This window comes from Muntiacus reevesi, chromosome 10, assembly GCF_963930625.1.
Source record: "Muntiacus reevesi chromosome 10, mMunRee1.1, whole genome shotgun sequence".
Taxonomy (NCBI): Eukaryota; Metazoa; Chordata; class Mammalia; order Artiodactyla; family Cervidae; genus Muntiacus; species Muntiacus reevesi.
This window is the reverse complement of record NC_089258.1, coordinates 37,523,676-37,549,426: the sequence shown is the minus strand read 5'-3', so window position 1 is coordinate 37,549,426 and position 25,751 is coordinate 37,523,676. Positions and strand designations below refer to the sequence as shown.

Here is a 25,751-nt window from a genome sequence, read left to right as displayed (position 1 = left end):
AGGGAACTTTCCTCAATGTCATGTGGCAGCCTGGATGGGAGCGGATTTTGAGGGGGAATGGAACATGTATTTGTGCGGCTGACTCTCTTTGCTGTCCACTCTCACAACATAGTTAGCTGGCTATGCATGCTAAGTCACTTCAGTCACATCTGACTCTTTGCGACCGTGCGGACTGTAGCCCTCCAGGCTCCTCTGTCCGTGGGATCCTCCAGACAAGAACACTGGAGTGGGTTGCCGTGCCCCCTCCAGGGGATCTTCCCGACCTAAGGATGGGACCCACATCTCTCACATCTCCTGCATCGGCAGGAGGGTTCCTTACCACTAGACCACGTGGGAAGCTCCTACTCCAATAAAACTTTTTTTTTTTAATAAAATAAAGAGAAAAAATTAGTGTGCTTTTTATTCTTATATTAGGGTAGTGGAAGGAATTTCGGCATTAGACAGATTGTTGAACGAAAAGCTTTAGAGCAGAGAAGAAAGAGAGAGGAAGGAAGGAGAGAAGGAAGGAAGAAAAAAAGATAAAGCTAAAACTTTTAAGAAGACCCCCAAACATGAAACAGATTGAAGTGGAATCACTTCAGTTAATCTGCCCTCACGTGTTTCCCCACCCTCTCCCCCCACCTGTGTCCTTCGGGAGGATCTCAGCAGTGGCCGCATTTGTGAATCATTTACGGCTGGTACCGCCCCAGGAGAGCAGCTGCCTCCTTCATACAGAGTCAGCGTCAGCATCGTGCCCTGGGGTCGGGCAGCACGACTTAAATCTAGGCCACGCCCCCCACTGTATCCTGTGATGTTGGGAGAACCGGAGGCCGCAGAGAGAGGCAGGAGAGCCCACGCCCGTCTGCTGTACTCATCATGGGCCCGGTCACCCAGAAGGGCTCTTTGGAAGATTTCTTTTTGTTCTGGTGTTTCACAGTCTGTCTCGACCACCCCACTGGCATCTCCTTGAGGGCAAGGGGCAGCTGTCTCTTCTCTTTGTGCCTTTCCACCCTCCGCTGGAACACTTTGCGTCAATGAATGTTTCTCTGGTTGCTGGCCCTGTAGCTGCTCATTCCTAGGTGATGGGCTTCTTTCCAACCGGAGTATCTCCCAGAGAAGCAAAACTGCCTCGTCATGAATCTTTGACTCTTCATCATAAAAATAGGGGAAGGAAAGATTACATAACCGTGTTATACAATTGAAAACAATTTTACAGCCAGTGACACACTTGCTTACAACGGTGACTCGCCCGATGTTGCAACATTCCAGAATGTCCTCTTGCTTCTTGAAAGGGAGGGTGGGGTCACGCCAGTTCCCGGAAAGTACCTAAAGCAAACTAAAGAACAGGTCACGTTACCTCGAGCCTAAATGTGAGCTCCACAGTGCCACATGGCAAGTTTATAGCAGCATCAGGAGACCCTGGGCCTTCTAAACTCGGGGAACCACGATCCAGTGAATTTATCCTGAAATTACTGGGGCTTTCGATCTGTTTGTATTCTCCCTGTCTCTTAGCAAAAGCAGACACCAAAATAGTACTGTTGACTGATTGTTAAATCCCTTGCTCTTTGCTTATATTAGCTCATTTAATACATTATCCTTAGCTGAGAGATGGTGAATAAAACTAATAGTTAATGACTTTGCCATGGTCTGCTGATGCGGATTAACTCTGGGAGTCTACACAATGAACTAGTCCTACTATTTTCTTTCTCCCACTTTGCGCGATAGCTGTGTTCTTCTACCTGCTGTTTCCAAGATTTAAGCTTGGCCTTCATGCTTTTCTCTTGTCTAAGAATTCCCCTCCGTCATCTTCCCCAGGATCCACCTGAAGAGCTATTCTTTTAAAATTTCCAGCTCAAACAGCACCTCTTCTGTAAAGCCTTCCCGGACTGCTTCTAAGCAGAACAACCCAGTTCGAATGTTGGCATAACTGTGTGTGTGTGAATTATCTATTGCTATTAATACATCTCCCTCAGCAAACTGAATCTGAACTCCGCAGCGTTGGGAACATGTCTTTGTGATTTGTTCCTATGCCCTCATGCGTCTTGCAGTGTGCTAACAATCACGTAGCTTCTCCATGAGTGTTATATGGAAGGATGAGTAAAAAAGAAAACTTTCAAGGAGAAAAAGGAGCGCAAGAGCTTTACTTCAATTAATTAAACTGCCAACAAATCTGAGAGGCAGGTATTAGTATCCTCATTTTCTTGCTGAGGCAGGCAAGACAGATCCTATAACAGCATCAGAGCAGAGATCTGTCTGATTCCCAAGCTGGCATTCCCTTCTTTCTTTTAGAAGAAGAAAAGGCACATTCTTTGGGAAATGCAGTTGGCGTTACCACATGCAAAAGCAGTTAATGGAGATCAGAGAAAGAAGGGAAGGAAAAGAACAAAGGAAGAAAGCACATAAAAAACGAAGGAAGGTGGAATACTGTCAGTTCAAAGCAGAGAGGAGACACGATTTCCCAGGTAGAAACCAGCTTAGCACCCAATAAGAAGGTGCAAAGCAAGAAAGATTGTGGTGACAATTAGACAGGCTAGAATGACACCAGAATTGAACCCCAGATAATTGGACAAGTTTTCTTCAAAACTGTTTCGAGAGCCAGAAAAGAGTGAAGGGCAAAGACAGGGGCCTGCATCAGGCAGATGAAAAAGAATGATTTAAAGGTGGATGTCGTGGCTCAGGAAGGGGACGGCTTGACCTCGCTGCTTGAGAAGGGAAGTGCCTGGGAGGTCTGGCCGCCTGACCCCTGAGTACATCTTTGGTGGCTGTTTGCGGTGGCATATGGCTGAGGGATGATGGCAGCACCACAGTGATCGAAGGATGATCACGGATGGCATTTTAAGAGAGAGAGCAGGAAGCAGAGAGGAGCCAAAGGCCTCCACAATTACCAACCGCCAATTGTGAAATTTATGCAGAGTGTTTACTCTTAACTGGAGAGAATTCACAGATGGTGAGAGGTACCGGCGGTCAGACGGTGCCCCCACAGCTAACTGCTTAGAAACCTGTGAGATATCACTTTAAATGTCAAGTGTGGGAAAGGGAAGGATAATTGCAAGCATTACAGTGCAAGAAAGGGCTTGGGTTTAGACACTGTAGTTTTCTCCTTAAGATAATTCATAATAGCCAGGTATACACATTGCTAAAATTTAGAAGAATCTTACAAAGGAGACATGAATTAATTTAAAAGACTTTTAAATGTGTAGGCAAGCTGGAGCTTCTCCGGTGGCTCAGCAGTAAAGAATCCACCTACCGATGCAGGAGACATAGGTTCCATCCCCAGGCGGGGAAGATCCCCTGGAGAAGGAAATGGCAACTCACTCCAGTATTCTTGCCTGGGAAATCCCATGGACAGAGGAGCCTTGCAGGCTGCCTCCCAGGGTGGGTCTCAAAAGAGTCGGACACAACTTAGCAACTAAACAACAACAACAACAACAGGTAAGCTGTATTTGGGGGTTATACAGCTGGGCAGAAAAGGAGCCTTTCTTTCAAAAAGTTTTGCATCCAGAATGATACCGCTCCCTTGTAATAGTATTTCCCTAAAATGTCTGAGCGACTGAACTGAACTAAAAACGTCTTGAATCCTCTGTTCCATTTGATTCTCATATCTGTCATAGAAGTGAGTCCATAAACCGCCCACTCCCCAAAAAAACAGAGACCAAGACACAAAGAGATCAGTGACTTAAGCAGAGCGTGGAGGAGGCACTTTGCCATCCCATTGTCTTAACCCCTGTTTCCATAATCTTTCTCTAACCCTCAGCCCAACTGATAGCTGAATCTTTTCCAGCAAAGAGGGAGAGCGGGCAAAAACATAAATGCATAAATAAAACTGCTTAATTACTGTATCCCACTTTTACACAGTATCAGGAGTTTTGAAATGTCAGAATCATATGTTAAGGACGCTGGAACATCTGCATGATAGAGTTACACCTCTAACCACAGAATAGAGTCGCTGGAGAGGACATTCACTCCAACCCCTGCATTTTCAAGATAAGGAAATAGTCCTGGAGAGGTGAACACGCTAGGATGTCAGAGAGCTGGCCTGACTCTCAGCGGCCGTTTGCTTCATTGCTTTCCAATAGGCAATCTTTTTCATGGCACTTGCAATGTTTTTCCCCACATCTGCATATCTCTTGTATTACTCATTCTGTTCTGGTTTTTTTTTTCCCCCTAAAAGGCCCACATTATAAACTTACATATACATTAAGAGATCATATTCCTTACGGTTTACCAACCTTATTACAAATAGAAAATGGCCAGGAAAATGTATGTGTAATCACTGAAGTGAATATATTTGTTGGTTATCTACATAAAACCATATATATATTTTTTTTTTCTTTTTTTTCACCAACATACCATGCTTCAGTAAACGCTGATCCAGCCCGTGTGTCCCATTTTACAGGCATGAAATTCGAGTCCAGAGAGGAGTTTTGAGCTATGAATCTACTGTCTCTCTTCACTTATCTGATCTCAGTGTGTAGTATTCTTGTAACCAGCAAAAACATCCCCTGCCTCTTGTGGTGTTCGGATATCAGACCTGGACAAGACACGGAGACTACAGTCAGTCCAACCGAAGATGATGCGTAGAAGGTATTCAGCAGGGTGAGGCAGTGAGCTGAACAGTCAGAGATTTATCTTCTGCAACTAGTCTCAAAGCTGCTCCTCGCAAGGAAGTTTTAATAGCAAGTATTTCCCCCTGGAGAGCAGTAGACCCCTCCAGAAATTCAGGATCGCAAGTGTAAAGGTCAAATCTATTGACCATCAACCTTCAGTGCCCACTGCTCCCCTGCCCCGACAATACCAGTAAGAGGATCCCGGGAAGGTTGATAATGGCCCAGCAAGTGTTTGCCCAGGAGATCTTGGTGTTTCAAAGAGAAAACCTTTTTTTGGAATCTGAGAGTTAATGGCAAGTTGAACAGTCAGTTTGCAAAAGTGGAGCTGACAGGTTTTATTTTGATTTATTTGCAATGGAAAGTCAGAAAAATAAAATTAGCAGGAGATGCCTCAGAGTTCAGGGCAGACCATGGTGTTTTTCTGGTATAAGTTTATGCTAGGATTTGGCTACCTTGGAGCATGAAGAAAGGAAATTGGCAACACACAAGGGGGAACTAGGAGAATGAAAAACTTGCCAAAGTCACAATGTCTAAATGGATATTGTGAGTTCAAAATCAAACAGGCCAGGCTAGTCTCCCAATGAGTCTGGTTTGGTGGAATTGAGAAGCAAATGTACAGTATGAAAGAAAGAGAAATTTTCTGACCAATAGGGATGTTTTCTTTTCTTTAACAAGAAGGATCTCATATTTCATTCTGTTGACCTTGCCTTGGCTGTTATGAATCTCAGCAATAAACCTCAAGGACAAAATCAGTAATCATACTAAATGTAGGGTATTATCCTCCATTTTCTATTGTAACCATGATTCTCAGATCTCTTAGTACATTAAAAATCATTGGGGGAATATTTCAAAATACAGATCCTTAGGCTCAACCTCTGATACTAAATCAGAATTTCCAGCAATAAGGATGATAAACAAAGCTAGAAAAATAGCTAGATGTATATAACTAAAGGCCTCAAGTGATTCTTAAGCCAAGCACTGTTTTTAAAGTCAGAGTCAGTAAGATTTATCATCTTGATATTTGCATTTTTAATAGTTCTATTGAAAGCGTCTCAATTGTAGGCCACCCAGAGTCCTTGGTGAAAACAGACTGAGTGCTAGTGAAGGGCGGGGAAGAGGCCAGAAGGTGAGAGAACAGACGAGAAGGAGAGAAGCCTGGAGCCATGAGAAGACATGTTGGATTAAGTAGCTTAATCTAACTTTAGTGTCTTGGAACAGACAAGGTTTGTCTAACCTTTGGAGAGAGACTTCTGTTACTCATCTAAGAAATCAAGTCAAAAACAGCTTGTCTGGGGACTTTGTGAGAAGTTCAGAGTCACTTTTTCATATAATCCTCCCTTATTGGAAACTTCTTATTTCCATTTAATGGCTCCTAGGAGGCATTAAATGGAAATAGGAAGTTTCTTATTTCATTCCTTTTTGAGGAAGTGGGAATACCAAGAAAGAGTCTAAGGAAGAAGGTATGATTAGGTCCCAGAAAGAAGGTGGGCCATGGGGCTGCAACCCCCAGCTGGCTCTGGGGAGTGGTAGGAGTGTTAGCTGCTCAGTCGTGTCTGACTCTTTGGGACCCCATGGACTGTAACCCCGCCAGGCCCCTCTGTCCATGGGATTTTCCAGACAAGGATACTGGAGTGGGTTGTCATTCCTTTCTCCAGAGGGTCTTCCCGACCCAGGGATCAAACCCGGGTCTCCAGCACTGCAGGCAGATTCTTTGCTGTCTGAACTACAGGGAAGTCCCATTGGAGGCACAGTGTTCCGGGGAGGAGTGGATAAAAGCTAAGCTGGGTTATTTCAGGTCAGTCCTGTCTTAACGTGGCTCATGGGAGATGGGATGTTGTTAGTGTGAGACAAGAGCTCAAATTGGCGACTGACTGGTTTTGATTTAATTACATAGCAAGATAGTTTCTTAAGAGCATACATCACCAGCCTTTCTCCTAAACATGGGTTTAATTTTCAACAAAACGCTTCTCGCATAAACAACATGTCGTTTCTAAACCCTTATTGCCATTCCCAGAACCGCTTGCAGCCTTTCAGAAACCCATTATTTTATAATTATAATCAAGACTATTAGGACAGGACAATTTGTGCCAAAAGCACATTTACACTCAGAATTGTCACTTAGCACTGTCACCAGGAGGTATCATATCTATTTCTGTAGAAATCAAGGAGAGTAGCTGACACTGCCTTATAAACTTACAATTTCTAGATGGCATGGGAGGTACTGACCTTGTCTAAATTACTCTCCAATCAGCCCTCTGAATACCCCTGGTGGAATAGCTGTTACTTGATGGAAAGAATGCGGCCCTGGGAATCAGGCCAACTTGGATTCGCATCCTAATTTTCCTCCTTCCCACTAGATGATTCACTTTGGATCTCAGTTTCTTCATCTGAAAAATGGCAAAACTATTAGGATTTGCCCATTTAATTTTAACAGTTAAGCGAATTAATACCGACTGGAACAGTCCCAGTAATATACCAAAAGTTTAAATTTCCAAATATTAGTTATTATTGGGATTAATGCATAGAAGCTGTGTGACCTTGGACAAGTTGCTCATCCTCTCTGGGCATGCCTTTCCTCTTTGTCACAGTGAGGAAACTGGTACCTAACTCATGGAGTAGTGGAAGCAATCAGATATGAGTACATGATGCTCAACATAAATATTTGGTTCCTTTTGATCAGCTGTTTATTCCACATGCTTCACTATGAGCTGAAAGTCTCCATGAGTTCCGTAAAGGAACCCAGAGTGTGTGATCTTATTCCTGCCATCTGGAAGGCCTTTAGCTTTGGAATTTCCCCATAACTTCTGTGCTCAGTCACAGATCCGTGATTTCCATCAGGAAATCAGACTGACTAGAAAAATGATACAGCAAACTAAATAGGTTGTTTACAGGAAAGGCATGGTCTGGTGGACCTGATTAGTCCATTTTTTAAAATCTGTCATTAAGTGTATCCTTTTTATTTTTAAAGTTAGCCCAACAGCTTTATTGAAAGAGGAGAGCAGAGCCTTTCTGCCCTCTGTGGTCCTAGCACAGTCGGCCTCAGGCTCTGAGCATCCAGGTGTCCTGTAGCCCAAGAGGCATCATGCGTGTCTTTAATTCACTTTTTGACAGGGTCCTGTGGCTATACTAGTAATATGGATGGGTGACTTTTGCGGGAGGAGGGTGTACTTGGCATAGGACAGTGTTGAATAGAGTACTGGCGATGGAGTGAAGTAGTCTTAGTTCCGAACCTCAGAACTGCCCTTCATTAACAGGTGACCTTGGGTGCTTTATGGAATGAAGTGTCAGTCTCCTCATCTATCAGTTGGAGATAATCAGTATCTTTCTAATCCATTGATATGACAAAGTAAATGAGATAGTATCTAAAAGGCCCTTGCACAAAATAATTGCTCAGTTGGAAGTAACTGTTGTTATTTTTATTAGCATTGTCATCATATCCCAGCGAAGTCCGCCAAGAAGATAGGGTCACCCCCACTTTATGCCCCGAAATCTGAGCTTTCAGACACTTGAATGAATTGCTCAGAATCACACAACAGGTAAATGAAGAGCCCGGGCCAGATCTTGGTTTCTACTCCCCCAGGAAGTTCACCATCCATTGACTCAGAATTCTGCTCCATTATAGATGAACAGGGTCTGGCTTTTGCCTCTTTTTAAATCCTAACAGTGGTACCTGATAATTCAGTGTGTTTTTCAGAATGAGGACCCTGCCATCTCTTTCCATTCTCCCTCCCTGAGGGTTGAATCCCTGAGTTTGTCTATGAGTATGAGCCTCCTAGAGACTTTCAAGATTCCAGATTTTTAAGTCAGCTTCAGGTCAGGCTTGGAATCTTTATCACTTAAAAAAAAACTTTTATTTATTGGCTTCCCTGATGGCTCAGAGGTTAAAGTGTTTGCCTCCAATGCAGGAGACCCGGGTTCGATCCCTGGGTTGGAAAGATCCCCTGGAGAAGGAAATGGTAACCCACTCCAGTATTCTTGCCTGGAGAATCCCATGGATGGAGGAGCCTGGTAGGCCACGGTTCACAGGGCCGCGGGGCCGCAAAGAGTCGGACGCGACTGAGCGACTTCACTTTCACTTTATTTATGTATTTATTTTTGGTGGGGCCGGGTCTGAGTTGCTGCCTGCAGGCTTTCTCTTGTGGCAGTGAATGGGGCCACACCGTAGTTCTGGGACTCGGCTTCTCATTGTGGCGCCTCCTCCTCTTGTGGCTCATGGCTCTGGGGCATGTGGACCCAGGAGTTGCCGGCACACGGGCTTAGCTGCCCCACAGCATGTGGAATCTTCCTAGACCCAGGATCGAACCCATGTCCCTTGAATTAGCGGATGGATTCTTAACAACTGGACCACCAGGAAAGTCCTCTTTTTCATTCTTAAGATGGCCCCTTCATGCAGGTAAATTTAGAGCTGTGCCCCATCTCCCTTCCCCTCTCTATTTTATCTCTGTAGTCATCCTAGAGTATCAGAGAGGTTTACCCTTCCTACTCAAGGAAACAGAGTGAAATTAGAGTTTAAGAAACTCATCCAAAATAACATCGTAAAAGTGCGGCAGGACCAGGATTCAAACCTGTCTGTATGCATCTGTTAGACTAGTAGCCACATAAAGGAGTTCAAACAGTTTGTATTTTTTTTAAAACCTGCCCCCCATCCCCATATTTAGCAATAATGGCTGGAATATTCCCTTGGAAGGAAATGAAACCAAATTTTGTACCCACTCATGATTTTCATAGCATCTATATTCTTCATTTAGCAAAATAGACTATTGACATACTAGTTACTAGGCTGAAACTTCTAAGTTCAAATTATCAGTTATTTGGGCCTCTCATTAAACAACCTAAAAGAAGTGAGACGCATGGTACCAGTGGGGAAATTAGTCCGAGGGGCATGCTCTGTTGCTCTTCCTCCTCCTGACAGTCCAGCTGAAATCCTGTGCTAGGGTGCTTTGCTAAAGTTGATGTACTCAGACTATACCAGCTCAGTCTCCTTATTGCATTGATTTCCAGTGACACATCCCCGCCATTTAATGACGGGACAGAAGGGAACAGCCTTGTTGAAACCTTGTGGCAGAGAGGCTCTCTGAATACAGGTTGGCGGGGAAGTGCTATGAATACAGAAGCAGGTGCACCTATCTGGAAGGCCGTCTGAACAGACCTGTTTACATGAAAGTTCTGGGAGCCTCATGGAGAAGAGTTCATTCCATCAGGAAAGATAGCCAAAGCCAACTTCGTCCATCACGGTTGGAGGAAGTGGTTGATTTCAAGTACTGCCTCACGTCTCCCACAGCTCATTTTTCAGCCCGCCGCACACCCTTTGGTTTAACCATCATATCTGGATTCTGGTGTTGAACCCTGGCCAACCAGTGGAACTGCAGGTGAGCTAATTCTAATGAGGGAGTTTCTTTCTCACTCGGTCTCCATCTGTGGGATCGTCAGAACCCAAGCCTCCTTCTGGGCTCTGTTACGTTCTCGGAAATCACCAGCAGGTTCCTGGAAGGTCCCATCTGAACATAGAGGTGTCCTAAGAATAGACTGGGAGGTCTGTTGTGTTTAAATCCAAGCTCTGCCATTTTCTACCTGTGGGACTTGAGTTAGTTACAAAGCCTTCATCTCCTAATGGGTATCAATGCTGATATCATTAGTGCCCATCTAACAGACACAGTAGAGACAGACATAGTAAGACCTAAAATTTGATGTCATAGATAAAACAATAGAATAGGGCTTAAAAATAGCCACAAAGAATAATTATTATTAGAGAAGTTCTCTACTCCCCTTCTGCAAAGTCTTTTGGAATATTTGGAGTTAAGGAGCCAAGTGGAGGAGGTGATTGAGAATATCCGTGTTGGGGAGGGAGTGGAATTCTGGAGCCCCAGAGACTGCATGGGCAACAGAGAACTGTGCTCTGAGACCTGGCAGCCTCAACTGGGAAGAAAAGAGGCCATCATCTGCTGCAGAGATGATCCTTTGCTCATTCCTCAGTTCTTCAAGTAAGAAGGTGTAGTGTGTCTGTTTCATGACTGCCACTGAGCTCCGGGCTAGCTAGGGAAGCAAAAGATAAGAGATATGCTCTTTATCCCAGTCATTCTTGCAAGGGCTCCTGTGCATTCCTGGAAGACTTCCCCTAAACACCACACCCCAGAAGCTGCTGATGATATTCTAGAGAGAGTATAGAGTCCAGAAGGAAGCTGGGGTTCTGAGAACCCTGTGGGTGGAGGCTGAGACAGAGGAAAGCTGCCTAATTACGCTTCCAGTCCTCCTATGATCTCAGGTTGGGAAAACAGCAATCGGTAAGATGGTATAACTGAGAAGACCACTCAGTGTTTCTCCCTATGGCGGTTCATCAAGTCCCAGATGACTGCTCTTATGTAATTGCTAAGTCATGCCTGACTCTGGAGACCAACAAGCTCCTCTGTCCATGGGATTCTCCAGGCAAGAATACTGGAGTGGGTTGCCGTTACCTTCTGCAGGGGATCTTCCCAATCCAGAGATTAAACTCACGTCTCCTGCATCGTCGGGCAGTTTCCTTACCACTGAGTCACCTAAGAAGCCCCCTGGAGGGTTGCACCCCTAGGAAGTGCTCTTTGTATTCAACTTGTACTATTTTTAATATAAGAGTTTTACAAAGTGATAACCTACCCTCTTTTTATATTTGAATTAACTAGGCTCTTAGGGAAGGAAATCTAAGGTCCAGAAGGCGAGTGGTGACTGTGAGTTTTGGTCTCCGCAGCTAGGCTATCCAAAACAACAGAGGCAGTCTCTTTGGAGTCAAGGCAGGAAACCACCGCGCTGAAGTTTACTCTAAGTGTCTTTTTCTCCTCTTTTGTTCTTCATCAAGATTTTCTAGTTCAAACTAACTACACTTGTCCGGGCTTAGTATTTTTTTTATTTTTTTAATCTCCCTCATGCCCTTTATGGAAAGAAAGGTGTTATAAATAAATCACTCAGTATATATATATAATGTATGTATGCATATGTATTTACCTAATGATTCATGGTTTCAGTGAAAAACCCTTGACGACTGTCAACCACAAAGAGAAGTCCGGGAGTTTCACTTCCTGTTTTGTGAGCTTAAAGCATGAAGCAGTGGAAAGTAAGCTGCCCAGTGCTGGCTGAAAGCCCAGTTCAGGCCCTGCCACTCTACTCTGTGGCCTAATAAATGTACTTCCTTGAACTTCTGGTTTTGTACCAGTAAAATGGTGAAACTACTTCTTTACCTGTTACCCCACTTGCATCATAAGAAATTCAAAGGTGGTTATAACTGTGCAAATATATTCTAAGATATAGGATATTACACAGATTTGAGACATTAGTATTAGTTTTTCTTTTCTTTCTTTCTATTCCACCCTTCATCTCTCTTTAATCCAGAGAATTTAAATGGCTTCAAAGAACCTGTCCCAAGCCTAAATTTCCTTTCTTTCTCTTATGTTTCTGTCATATCATTTCTTTTCTTTCTTGCCTACCTCACCTGTAATTTTCACAATCCAAAGTAGGGAGAAGGGAGTAGTGGGAATAAGGCCAGTGACAGCCTTGTATGCAAGAAATCTTCCAACTGGGTTTTGATTTTCCTCCTTGGAGTCATATATGTGCTTGAACTAACACACGGATACAAAATGCAGACTTAAATACGGACATAACACACTTACATATGGCCTACACACACATAAAAACCCATGCCATCAAGCATACTGAGACTCTAACACAGACATTTGTATGTAAGAAATCATATGCCCACACTAGAGGGAGGACCTCAGTCAAACAGCTGAGACATCTACATCAATACAAATCCTCCCCTTGCAGTGCAATCACACTTTCTTCCAGGCAGGTATGATCACACAAACACGAACCGGAACACGCAGAGGCATGTGGTCAAACACATATGCCCACTTTTCCTGGCACTTGAGACCTATAAACACACTCAGGCATGCTCAGCAACTTCAACCATGCTCCAACCACAATACACTCTGGAACACTCAGTCACAAACACATTCCTAAATGTGGCCATATATTTCAGTTTTGACAACTGTATTTTCCAAACGTCTCCTTGCCCTTTCTCTGCGCCATTCTGACGAAGCTGGATGAGTGTGCTTTTCTAAGAATTCATTTTAACATGACCCACAGTAACCTCAGGGACATTGTTTTTTCAAAAATGACATCTGCTTTTTCCTAAATGTGGTCATGGAGTGACACCCAACAGGAAGGAGCAAGGCAGGCTCCCCACCTCAAACCATTTCAAAACACCTTGGAAAATGCAATGGTCTATCAAATAAAACTCACTTGCTACATAAGAAAAATTTTGCTGCAATTCTCATTATGTGGTCACCCCAGCTCTACCAGCCCACGTGTTTCTGGGGCCATCGAGAAAAACTGACCTCCTAAGGTCATCCCACCTCTTACCCTACCTCTAACCTGAATTTCTCATTATAGGCCAGGAAGTTGGACCTATTTCCCTCTATTACAATAAGTGCCACTTTCAACCGAATTATTTTGATACCACCTTCAGGACAGTCATAACTTCCTAGGTAACTTCAGAATGACATCAATTGACAAAATGATAGACTGTGTTTTATATATTTTCTCAAAAGATAGTAGTTAAATATGGATATGTCCAGCACATCTCTTACAGTTTTATTTATGGTATGGGTTGATAGAGAAGACATGGAAAATGAGAACTGGATTTATAAAGACAAAAATATATCAGGAACTAATAGTTAATAAATAGGACATGCTGAGGGATAACCAGGACGTTTGTGAATTGACGTAAAGTGGAGGGGAATCTGAATCAGGAGCCTTCTGGGTCAGAAAGTAGAATTTAAACTGTATTCCATAGGAAAAGGAAAAGGAAGCCAAGACCCAGATCAATCGAAACGACCAAAACCACCTTGTTTTAACATGGCTAAAACATGTAACCTGACACGATTTCCACTCGAAATACCCAGGAGAAGTCTGTCCTTTATTATTCTCGTGGAGGCCCAGTCTCTCAGTTCTAAATCAGTTTGATGGGGTAGGAGTTGAGCTGACTTTCTCTGCCCTGGACTCCTTAGCTGAGTTGGTTGAAACATCCCCCGGGAAGTTCTGTATTTCAGCACAGTATTTATCCCCTCTACGCTGTAGGCTCCATGAGGTGGGCCGTCCTATAGGTCTCGTGTACCACTGAATCACCAGCCTTTAGCACAATGCTTGGTACATGGCGGCGTTTAGTACTTGTTAACTGAACACGCCCTGCCTGCAGCTGGCCAAGGAGCACATCAGGGGCTCCTCCCCCTCAGGTGGAGGTCGTCGCTTCCTGTGGGTCGGTTTCTGCATCTGCTGTTCCGTCTGGACTCCGGGGTTTACCAGCCAGCAAGGCCTTTCGGAGTCTTCTCCAGAAGACGTGCCGCCCCAGGACACTGTCCTCCCACTCCAGGTAGGTGTTCCTGCTCAGAAGGCGGTAGAGCTCCACCTGCTGCCGCAGCAGAGACTTCTCCAGCTTCTGCAGGACGATGAAGATGATGCCGGCTCGGCTGCTCAGAAACTGCCAGGTCTGGGCAATCTCATACTCGAAGATACACCATCGGCTCTGGATGAAGTGCTGGGACACCACGACAATGACCTTACGGCTTTTGTGGAAACCTTCCTGGATGATGTTGGCGGCGATGGCCACCCCAGGAATAAAGTCCCTGTAGTGAAGGCAGAGCTGAAAGGGGGGCACACCCTCCTCCAAGTTCTTCACCAGCTCATTCCTCACCCAGTCTTCATCCTGGCTCGAGTAGATTACAAAGGCGTCATACGTGCTTTCACCTCTGCCATACTTTTTGCAGCCAGCAAGAAGCATCAGGTGGAAATAGAACTTATAGACCAGGACTCCCACCACAGTTACCAGGAGTACAGTGACAACCGACACGCTAATGATCGTCTTGCTCATCTGACAAGTGGCATTCCTGAAACTAAGCACTGGCATGTCCTTCATATCTGGAGGCTCTGCACACAACATTTGCTCAGCTCCCACCAAGAGCTGCCTCTGGTCCTTGACCCACTGCAGGAAACTCTGGTGTTCACAAACACAAGCAAACTCATTCTTAGTAAGATTTAGCCGAGTGAGGTTCCTTGGCAAATCCTGTAGTTGTTGCTCCTTAGAAGCCATGATACGGTTGAAACTGCAGTCTAGGACCTGGAGCGAATGGAGTGGTTCGTAAAGATGTGTATCCAATGACAGGAGTTTGTTGTGACTCATATTCAGCACCTGGAGGCTAGAGAGGAAGTGAAATGCTGTCCGGGATACCTGTTCCAGTTGACACTTAGAGAGGTCCAAGATGGTTAAGTTAGTCAGCTCTGTGAAGATATCAGGGAGCAGGTTGTTCTGAAAAGAGTTACCTGCCATTTTCAAGGTTTGGAGACTGACTAAGCCAGTAAAGATGCCGTGGAAGACAATCCGGGTGTGGGTGTAAGAAATATCAAGGTAACGGAGGTTTCTGAGTGATAGGAATGTTGAAAAAGCATTGATCTGTTTCAGAGTGGAATGCTGAAAATCCAGATGTTCTAGTTGCTCTAAGCCCATGAAGTTTGAACTTAAGGTAATGACATCGTTGAAGCTCAGATCTAAATGCTTCAGTTTGGTTGTCCCAAAATCACTGTGAGAACAGCATCCCTTGAAACTCAAGTGATTTCTTTTGAGATCTAGATACTGAAGGCTTGGTAGCTGAAACTCATTAAAACTACTTATACCTTTATTGTCTATGAAAACAAACTTTTTGAGAGAACTGAGCTTCAGTGCAGGAAACTTTTCAAAGTCACAGTTAATCATTTCTAAGTGTTGCCATCTAAAATCTTTAAGAAGGGCTTGTAGACTTTCTAAAGATATACTCAAGAGAGAAATCCCAGAAACATTTGCCAAACAATTAAATAAGTCTGTATCATCCCCTGAGAATTCGCCCAAGTACGCTATCCGGAATTGTTCAATGGTCAGGTTGCATAGTCCCATCAGGAAAGATCTGTCAAACCTTTTCAACTTCCTTTCATTTTTAAATTCTCCCAAAACCAGCCGGTTGATTTTTAAACCAGCCAGACCTTGAATACAAGTTTTCATGACATCTGAACTGTTAAAATTACTTCGCAGAGTCAATCCATTGAGCTTAATTTCTTTAAAGGTACCTGGTTCAATAAAGTCTAAAGGGTTCAGGGACAAATCTAAAGAGAGATTGAGTAGGGGCATTTGATGTAGAACTTTCACATCTTCATAATAAATATTTTGGATTTTGTTGTTAGAAAGATCCAAGTGCTCCAGGTTGGGCAAGTTAGAAAAATATTCAGGTAACTTGAAGGAATGGATAAAATTGTGAGCCACATTAAGCTCTTTCAAGGTTTTGAGATGTCCAATGGGGAAGTCATTTAGAGATACTAGGTTTGTCTCCACGGCCACCAGCTTCTGTAGACTTGATAGCCCAGAAAAGGCTCCCCAGGCTAAACTCTGGATAGGGTTTCCCGTCAGTATCAAGGTGGAGAGGTGGTTTAGGCCCTGAAATGTGTCGTCTTCAATAATCTTAATTTCACATCTACAAGAAAACGAGATACAAATTATGTAATATTTCTGCTGAATAAAAAGCCAAAATGAAATATCAACCCAGTCATCTCGGTCTCCACACAGATATAACAATGCTATAAAATGGTGCATAAGCAAAAATATCCAGCAAGGCAGATGAAACAAAGGAGCCCCACAGATTTGGTACTATAAAGCTAGCCCCCATGACAATCTTTTTTATCATACTAGACACACATGCTAAGCAGAGGCAGTCCATCCAACAGGGGAAAATCAGTTAAAGACGAATGATTGGGGCACCTGAAGACTGAACCTGAGGTCTACTTTAGCCATTTCCTGAAACACATAATTTTGATTATGTATCCAACTGGTAAGATGAGATAGATAGCTGTTAATTGTTAGGCATGATAAATGACCACTGAATGCCAATTTCAAAGATATAGAAATTATACCTAAATGTCACAGATATCCTTACTATTCAAGAAAAACTCCCCATATTATCAGGGGGCTCAGAGGTAAAGAATGCGCCTGCCATTGCAGGAGACCTGGTTTGGATCCCTGGGTTGGAAAGAGCCCCTGGAGAAGGAAATAGCAAACCACTCAAGTATTCTTGCCTGGGAAATCCCATGGACGGAGGAGCCTGGCAGTCCATGGGGTCGTAAAAACTTGCACATGACTTAGTGACTAAACAACAACAACATCACTTTAGAGAAGCCGAGGATGAAGGTGAAGAGAAAATGCAAGTTTGAAGCAGGAGATGTGAATATGACTTTCTGGCCTGCTGTCAACAAGCCATGTGAATGTATACTTAAATTCTCCAAGCCTCTCTTTGCTCATCTACAAAAAGAAAAAAAAAAATGTATCAATAGATTTCCGTAGGGACAAAAGGCTGGCTGGTCTAGCATGAAAGCATCCATTGAAGAGAAGTATAGTTATTGCTGTACAGGAAGACACTGTAAGATGAGGAGAAAAGGCAGTGCGTCTATTGCTCCATAATCTGTCCTCATCCTAATCTAGCATCTCCTCCCAACTAACCAAGAGAGGGAACTAGCCTCTCTCTCGGAACATATTTAAAGCTTCTGAGGGCAGTTCCTTGGGTACATGGTGGGTCGAAGGTCAATTTTAAGGGACGCTGGTGAGAAACCATTTTTCTTTAAAATTAAAGAAGAATATTGGTCTGGCTACCTTGATTGGGTACAGTTCTTGACAAAATTCTTACCCAGAAAACTGAAATTTAGAAACTAATGGAATGCTCTAATAGTATTTTATATTAAAGTCTACTTTGCAAGGTCTTTGATATACATAACATGTTACTCTCAGTACCACAGTCAATCCTGTGGCTTAAGGTTCATCACTTACGTGTCACAGACATGGAACTGAGACGCAGGTCAGATGTAGGGACAAGCCTCCGGCCGCATGCAGCGAATGCTGGAGGAGGGCTCGGCTCAAGTATTCTGACCTCCGTAGGGCTCCACGTCACTGCCTTCAACAGGCTGGATTCCCAACTTTGCTGTAGTCTACCAATATCCCAGTTAGAGTATAAAACAGCAGATGATCACTCTCCTACAGAAATATCTACCATCCTCGTATCCTTTGTTAAGAGTTTCTATAATAAAATGTCATATATGTTTCTTCACTTTTCACAAACTCTTACAGAGATTATAGTCCATTGTGCATTACTTTTCTAAATAAAGTCCCTAATGATGAAAATATTTTAGGAATAGGATTCAGTTCTCCCCAAAATGATGATAATAACTTTACCTGTTCTAATGAACAATACACTTTGTTGTACCAGAAAAGCAAATACAGCAGATGTTTTCCTTTGATTGTGCATCTTTCTCTTTGGCTTACTTGTATCTTCCTAATTCCCTATCCTGTACCTCACTTTCAATATTCTAGACATTATCTGAATCCAACTCCATTCAAGAACTCTGTCTTAATTACTCACTACATGTATGTGTTAGTCACTCAGTCGTGTCCAGCTCTTTGTGACCCCATGGATTATGGCCCACCAGGCTCCTCTGTCCATGAGGATTCTCCAGGCAAGAACACTGGAGTGGGTTGCCATGCCCCAACCCTCCCCCCCCCCCCCACCCTGGAGGACATTCCCAGCCAAGGGATTGAACCCAGGTCTCCTGCATTGCAAGTGGATTCTTTACCCACTGAGCCACCAGGGAAGTCCGGTGGCTTTCTGCATAGAAGGCCCCTTTTCTGTACAGCACAATTTCTCTAGTTTTCAAATAGCTTATCACCTACTCTTATATATTACTATCTTTATCTCAGGTTCAAAATCCAAAATCAGAATCAAGTAACATGTATTAAATGGTGACTTTGTGCCCAGCACCATGCTCAGGTTTTAAACATTTTTTTTTAAGTGGATATGCCCTCCTTAATAGCTAGGGTTTTGTGTTATATGTCAACATATTCTTATTTCCTAGCAGAGTGAACAACAAGCATATAGCAGCCACAAGAATATAGCAGCAAGTAGTCAATAAATATTTGCTGATGAAAGAGTTCAAATCAATTTACTCCCCTGACTTAAGAGAAAATCAGAGACAGAACTTTCCACAGAAACTGTCTCACCCAACTGCTTTCACAAATAAAAAAGCTGAGACCTCGAGAAGGGAGATATCTTGCCCAAAGTTATGTAACAAGGAAGATGTCTGTTGAGTGGATAATTAAGTGAATGAAAATGAGACCTCGTGATTCAGGCTTTCTGATTTGAGAGCGAAATGACAATACCATGAACATTTCTCCTTGTATAGTGGTAGAACTCATGCATTACCTGGATAAATCCAGCACTTGCAGCTCTGGGAAGCTGGAGAAGTTATGGCTGCCTAAATGTCTCAGGTAGTTAAAGCTCAGGTCCAGCATCTTGGTTGTTATGGGGATGTTGTCGGGGATTTTGTAGAGATTCAGCTCCATGCATTGGTAACTAATGTTAGGAACCACCTGAAATGATTAGATATTAGATGCAGTGTCTTCCTGCATGCACCTTAGCAGACTTCCCAGCAACTATCCTTTCCTAGACTACAGCCTTGGAGGCTACTGGGACAAGCAAAGAGACCAGTCAACCTTGTTTCAAACATTCATCCATCCAGTCATCCATCACCTGATCATCCGTCCATCCATCCACTCATCCCTTCATTTATCCACTCTCTTCATTCTTATAAAAGGCCTTACTCTAGATTAGGAAGGGAAAAGCACCGACCCAATGATTAACATTTACTCTCTCAATGGACGCATTCAGCGAGAAGCAATGGAATCTCATGGTGAAGATCTGCACTGGAGTCCAAAAGCTCTAAATGTCACCCTAGTTCTTCCCTGCAATTTGCAGGAAAGCATTGTGTTGTTGCTATTGTTTTTCTAAATACACCTCTCATTGTTTACAAACTTAAAGAGACTTCCAGTCAAGTCTTCAGCCCTTCCTTGTTCATAGCCCAATTTTTGCCAATTTTATTCTTTCCTTTGGATCACTCATAGCTCAGTTGGTAAAGAATCAGCCTGCAATGGAGTGGACTCCAGTTCAATTCCTGGGTCAGGAAGGTCTGCTGGAGAAGGGATAGGCTACCCACTCCAGTATTCTTGGGCTTCCCTTGTGGCTCAGCTGGTAAAGAACCCGCCTGCAGTGTGGGAGACCTGGGTTCAATCCCTGGATTGGGAAGATCCCCTGGAGAAGGGAAAGGCTACCGACTGCAGTATTCTGGCCTGGAGAATTCTGGGTCACAAAGAGTCAGACATAACGGAACAAATTTCACTTTCACTTGGATCACTGACCGTGCAGGAACCTAACACTTGATACTGCCTTGGTTCCTAAGCTGATATCTATCACATTTTCCCAAATTCTTTGTAAGCCTTGTTCTCCAACTTCCCATTTAGTTTCCTTATTCTCTGATTCTTCAACAAAATTCTTTGCTTAAGCTAGCTAATTTTGGTTTTCAGTTTAAAACCCATCGAATCTGTTAAAAGGATTAATGAGATAAGGTTTTTAAAGAGATTATCTCAAAGCCTATTACAGTGTAAATGATCAATACATTGTTAACATGTATTATTATTGGCTATTACTAATTCTCCACTATATGAGGCTTATGTCTTATATGTTACATATTTGAATTTAATCTTTAAATAAACCTTTTAAAGAATAAGAATTCAGCAAGATGAAGTAATATGTGTAAAGCCTCACAGGCCACAGCGCAGCCCTTTTACTTTATTCACTTGATCCTGAAATGTTATTCCTCATAGCATCCTCACTGTCCATACTGTCTAATAGAGAATGGGGCCAGGGTCATCCCTTACCATCTTTTATTCTCCTTCACGGGAGACATCACTATCTAACCTGATGCCTTCTACGTGGTTGTTGCATATGTACTGTTTGTTTCCCTCTCTAGATTGTAAACTTTGAGAATCTAGCTGTCTGTTATGCCCCCAGCACTCAGAATGATGCCCAGGAAATGGTTAATGCTCAATAAATATTTGTTGAAACAAATGAATGGATAACTGATTCCATGGAAGTTCATTCAAATCCCAACCGCAGCCATTTGCTATTAAGTGCTGTGGTTTTACCACCAAGGCCAGTGTGATATGGCTCCAGACTTCCGTTAGCTCCCCATCCAGAGTAAGGCTTATGGTAGGAGCACAACTCCTCCCTGAAAAGGGTCTTAAACCAGGCTTGGAAAGTGTTCCCTTTGGTTCAGAAAAGGTAGGTATCAATCCTGGATTCTGAGACTATAGCTTGTATAGAAGGCTTCCAAGAAAGAGAAAATTTCAAGGCAAATCTGGAAGGATAAGTGAGATTTGGATATGTGGAAAGAGGAAGGAGGAGGGAGAGAGTGAGTACAGAGAGACGGAAAACGAGTCCTGCGTAGACGAGTGTGGCGGGGATGTGAAACCTAAACCCGACGGGAAGCCGGAGCCAGGTCCGGAGGGCCCTATCCTCTGTCCTGCGCCAGTGCTTGTAAGTCGTTTGACATGTTCACACTGAGCAACCACACGCTAGGCACTGGGACATAGTGATAAGTAAAACCAGCAATGATCTTGCGCTTTTACAAATACCATTTCAACATAAAGACAAATACTGAACAATAAATACATGTATTCACGCACTGTGTGTGTTTTGTGTACGCATATGTGTGGGCTTCCCTGCTGGCTCGGCTGGTAAAGAAACAGCCTGCGCTGCAGGAGATCCAGGTTCGAGCTCTGGGTGGGAGAGATCCGCTGGAGAAGGAAATGGCAAACCCCTCCAATGTTCTTGCCTGGAAAATCCCATGGACAGAGACTGGTGGACTGCGTGCGGTCCATGGAGTTGTAAAGAGTTGGACACACCTGAGCGCGCGCGCACACACACACACACACTCACACACACACACATGTGTATATATACACACACAATGACATGCTATTAAAAAAAATGTAAAGCAGCAGGACTTCCCTGGTGGGCCAGTGGCTGGACTTTGTGTTCTCAATGCAAGGGGCCTGGATCCAACCCCTGGTCAGAGAACTAGATCCCAGGTACTGCAACTAAAAGTTTGCAAGCCACAACTAAAAAAATCCTGAATGCCGCAACAAAGACCCAGCCAAGTAAGCAAATAAATATTCTTTAAACTAATAAAAATAAAGTAGCATAGGACATTAAAGGCAAATACAGGGAGTGAGGAGCTTTATATGAGGCAATCAAGGAAGGCTTCCCAGAGGAGGTAACATTTAAGCAGAAATTTGAATAGAGTGAGGGATTAAGCTGTGAAACATCTAGGGCTGAATTGTCCAATTTGGTAACCACAAGCCACACACAGCTATTGAGTATGAGAAATGTGGATAGTTTAATATAATAAATGTAAAAGAAATGCCATAATATATGCTAAACTCAAGGACTTAGTACCAAAGGAAAGCTTAAAATATCTTGTTAATAGTCTAGTATATATTAAAGTTTGAAATAGTATTTTTTAATAAACAAAGTTAAATATAGTACTAAAATTAAATTCACCTACTTTTAATTTTTTTAATATGGCTACTAGAACATAGTTTAAAGCATCATTTTAAATTTAGCTATTTAAAATTACGTTAATGTGGTTAAATAAAATTTTAGTTGAATTTAGTTAAATGTACTATTTAAATTTACATAACTCCATGTGACCCATTGAACAGCACTGATCTAGGGGGAAAAGCGTTCTAGCTAGAGGAAATCGTGAGTACAAAGAACCCCATGGTAGGAAAAGGTCCCTGACAGTGATGGAGAATTATTAACAGCTTTTAAGGACAGTAATATCTTAGAGTTGAACCTCAAAAAAATACAACAACAAATAAACAGCAGATGAATATGAGCAGGTTAGATTAAAGGAAGCAGGCTGTGGGGTCAGGAGACGGGTCACTGCCCAAGCGTCCAGGCCAGGAGAACTGGGGATCTGCCCTAAGGTGGCAGTGAGGTGGTGGACAGAGGGGACAAGTTTCGGAAAATGAGAGCATCTGAGTCACGGGGAAGGAGAGGAGCCAGGAGAAGCTGCGATTTCATCCTGGGATGACCGGAACTGGAGGCTCTATACCCAGTGATTGAACAGCAGGGGAGGCAGAGAGGAGGACAGTGAGCCGGGTGTGGGCCGGGGACAGAGGGCTTGGGATGACAGGCTTGTCTCTTTACACAGTAAAGTACACGATTTCCCCCATGTCCTCAGTGCCAGGACTCTGACTGGTTGTGCTTTTCTTGAGTTTCTGCCACACCCTAAATCCCAGGACATTTCTGTGGCTGCTTACTGCTGCCGTGGGCTTCCAAAGCAATAGTAAGGTCCATGCAGGGGAAAAAACAGGAGACCCTTTCTGAATGAGATTACAGACCAGCTGGCTGGTGTTTCACAAAGAAAGCATTGCATTAGCTGATATTTTGCATCTTTCCCTGTCTCTTGTTCTTCCCTTTTACTCTGTCTCTGTCTTTCTCTCTCTGTCTCTCTTTTTCTTTTCATTTTTTGGACAGAACTAGACTAGATTTAGAAATCTGAAATCTACATAGAAAGTTCTTTCTATTATGAGACCAAAAAAAAAAAAAAATCTTCCTGATGCTGAAAGGGGCAAAGCAACAGCCCAAAACAATGTACAAACCACCAACGGAAAGAAATGACAGGAAGCAGGCTTCTTACAACTTTCTATTAAAGTCTACGGTTCTTTTATTGATGTAAAAACTCTTCTCAGAGAGGTTTAATGACTTCTTCAAAGTCGCAGAGTCCAGATGTGGAACAATAGTGATTCTAAGCAGGTCTGTCTGTACTAAAGTTTCTATGTAATTCCTAAGTGGGGCACAATGCCCCAGGCTGCCTGTTAATGCCCTGTAACCATGAATCATTTGATTCCTGTGGTTTCTTACTTTAAAGTAATCTGACGTCTGTTTGCAAATGAACCTAACCGGGGCCCAGCACAGGGAAAGTGAGCAGAGAGCAGTTTTTCAGAAGCAAGGCCAAGCTCAGGAAAGCCGAGCTGACTCCAACCACGTACCTGTATACAAGGGTCCCAGCTCTCGGCTCTCAGGCAGGAGAGGATGGCCATGGCTGGGATCAGAGCCGCAGCCAGGCGGGCACGAGCCATCATCCTGGCATCTTCTGTGACCAGAAGTGGCTCTGGGAAAGCATGACCCTCTGCCTGTGCCGGCCAGGGCAATCTTCTCTGCTCCGTGCCCCAGGGCGCTGCCGCTATTCAAAGCAGCGCTGGGTTACGGGAGGAGAGGAAGTGAGAGTGGCAGCCTTCGCGTTCCGGACTTTTGTTTCTCTAATATTTATCTCCTCTGCCACCGGAGGGGAAGTTAGAAGAAGAAGAAGAAGAAAACGTCTGCAGGCCAGGGGCTGAGTAACAACAAGAGGAAGCTGGCTTTTATCCCAGGAAGTCATCTGACTCCAGGGTTAGTGAATTTAGGAAAGTAATCAGACGGGTCAAACAGCCTGTGTGACTAACTACCTAGGACTGTGGCTTTCTGCTTTCCTTTTGTAGTGGAAACTTACTGTTAAATGCTCATTTCCTAGGTCAGCCAGAACAAAGTACCCTGGACTAGGTGACTTAAACAGACATTCATTTTCTCACGACGTGCTGGAGGCTAGATGTCTGAGCTCAAGGAATCAGCAGGCTTGATTTTTCAGGCTCTCCCCTGGCTTGTAGACAGCTGTCTTCTCCCTGTGCCTTCACATCATCTTCTCTCTGCGTGTGCTGGGTCTTAATTTCCTTTTCTTATAAGCACACAAGTCATAATGGGTTTAGGGTCACCCTAATCTATAACCTCATAATCTCAGTTCAGTTCAGTCACTTAATCCTGTCCGACCCTTTGCGACCCTGTGGACTGCAGCATGCCAGACCTCCCTGTCCACCACCGACTCCCGGAGTTTGCTCAGGCTCATGTCCATCAGGTCGGTGATGGCACCCAACCATCTCGTCCTCTGTCATCCCCTTCTCCTCCCGCCTTCAATCTTTCCCAGCATCAGGGTCTTTTCCAATGAGTCAGCTCTTTGCATCAGGTGGACAAAGTATTAGAGTTTCAGCTTCAGCATCAGTCCTTCCAATGAATATTCAGGACTGATTTCCTTGCAGTCCAAGGGACTTCAAAGAGTCTTCTTCAACACCACAGTTCAAAAGCACCAATTCTTCGGTGCTCAGCTTTCTTTATAGTCCAACTCTCACATCCATACATGAATACTGGCAAAAACATAGCTTTGACTAGACAGACCTTTGTTGACAAAGTAATGTCTCTGCTTTTTAATATGCTGTCTAGGTTGGTCATAGATTTTCTTCCAAGGAACAAGCATCTTTTAATTTCATGGTTGCAGTCACCATCTGCAGTGATTTTGGACCCCCCCAAAATAAAGTCTTTCATATTTCCATTGTTTCCCCATCTATTTGCCATGAAGTGATGGGACCATGACTTCATTTTACCCTAATTATCATTTCAAAAACCCAATCTCGGACTTTCCAAGTGGTCCAGTTGTTAAGAATTTGCCTGACTGTGCAGGGGACATGGGTTCAATCCCTGCTGCAGGAAGATTCCACGTGCCATGGGGTAACTGAGCCCGCGAGCTGCAACTGTTTCACCCCACACGCCCTGAAGCCTGTGCTCCTCAGCAAGAGAAGCCACCACGACGAGAGTAGCCCCGGATCAACACGACTGGGGAAATCCCGCTTGTGCAGCCAAGACCCGGGGCAGCGAAAAGTAAAGACACAAATAGAGCCCCAGCCTCAAAATGCAGTCACGTTCCGAGGTGCTGAGGTAGAGATCCCAATCTTTGAATTTTGACACGGCATAACATTCAACCCAGGCACCACCCAATTTTGTGAAATCTTATGAAGAAACCCAAATTTATGAAACATTGAAAGTAAAACTGTATTAAGGTGATTATTAACTATTAAGGTGATTAAAAATATGAAAAAGTGAAGTGAAAGTCACTCAGTTGTGTCTGACTCTTTGCAACCCCATGGACTATACAGTCCATGGAATTCTCCAGGCCAGAATACTGGAGTGGGTAGCCTTTCCCTTCTCCAGGGGATCTTCCCAACCCAGCGATCAAACGCAGGTCTCCCACATTGCAGGCAGATTCTTTACCAGCTGAGCCACAAGGGAAGCCCCAAAAATATGAATAAAATGAGGATAATAATAAGTACCTCAAAATATTCTTATAGGATTAAATAAGGTGGGTTGG

At 43.6% G+C, this 25,751-nt stretch overlaps 1 protein-coding gene across 1 annotated transcript; it reads right to left on the bottom strand.

The window, feature by feature from the left end:
* Window positions 1-13,383: 13,383 nt before the first annotated feature.
* Window positions 13,384-23,911, bottom strand: TLR4 (toll like receptor 4). Its single transcript, XM_065947030.1, has 3 exons — window positions 23,569-23,911; window positions 18,878-19,044; window positions 13,384-16,108 (listed from the first exon to the last, which is right to left on the bottom strand). Exons 1-3 carry the CDS (start codon window positions 23,659-23,661, stop codon window positions 13,843-13,845), a joined length of 2,526 nt encoding a protein of 841 aa, XP_065803102.1. The 5' UTR covers window positions 23,662-23,911; the 3' UTR covers window positions 13,384-13,842.
* Between the last annotated feature and the right edge of the window lie 1,840 nt (window positions 23,912-25,751).

Bases quoted from the DNA above. Each gene is read 5' to 3' on its own strand.
- TLR4 (XM_065947030.1), bottom strand. From the start codon at position 23,661: ATGATGGCTCGTGCCCGCCTGGCTGCGGCTCTGATCCCAGCCATGGCC. The intron at 19,045-23,568 runs GTACGTGGTTGG...TAATCATTTCAG, and splicing joins GCTGGGACCCTTGTATACAG to GTGGTTCCTAACATTAGTTA. The intron at 16,109-18,877 runs GTAATGCATGAG...GTTTTCTTGTAG, and splicing joins CAAGTGCTGGATTTATCCAG to ATGTGAAATTAAGATTATTG.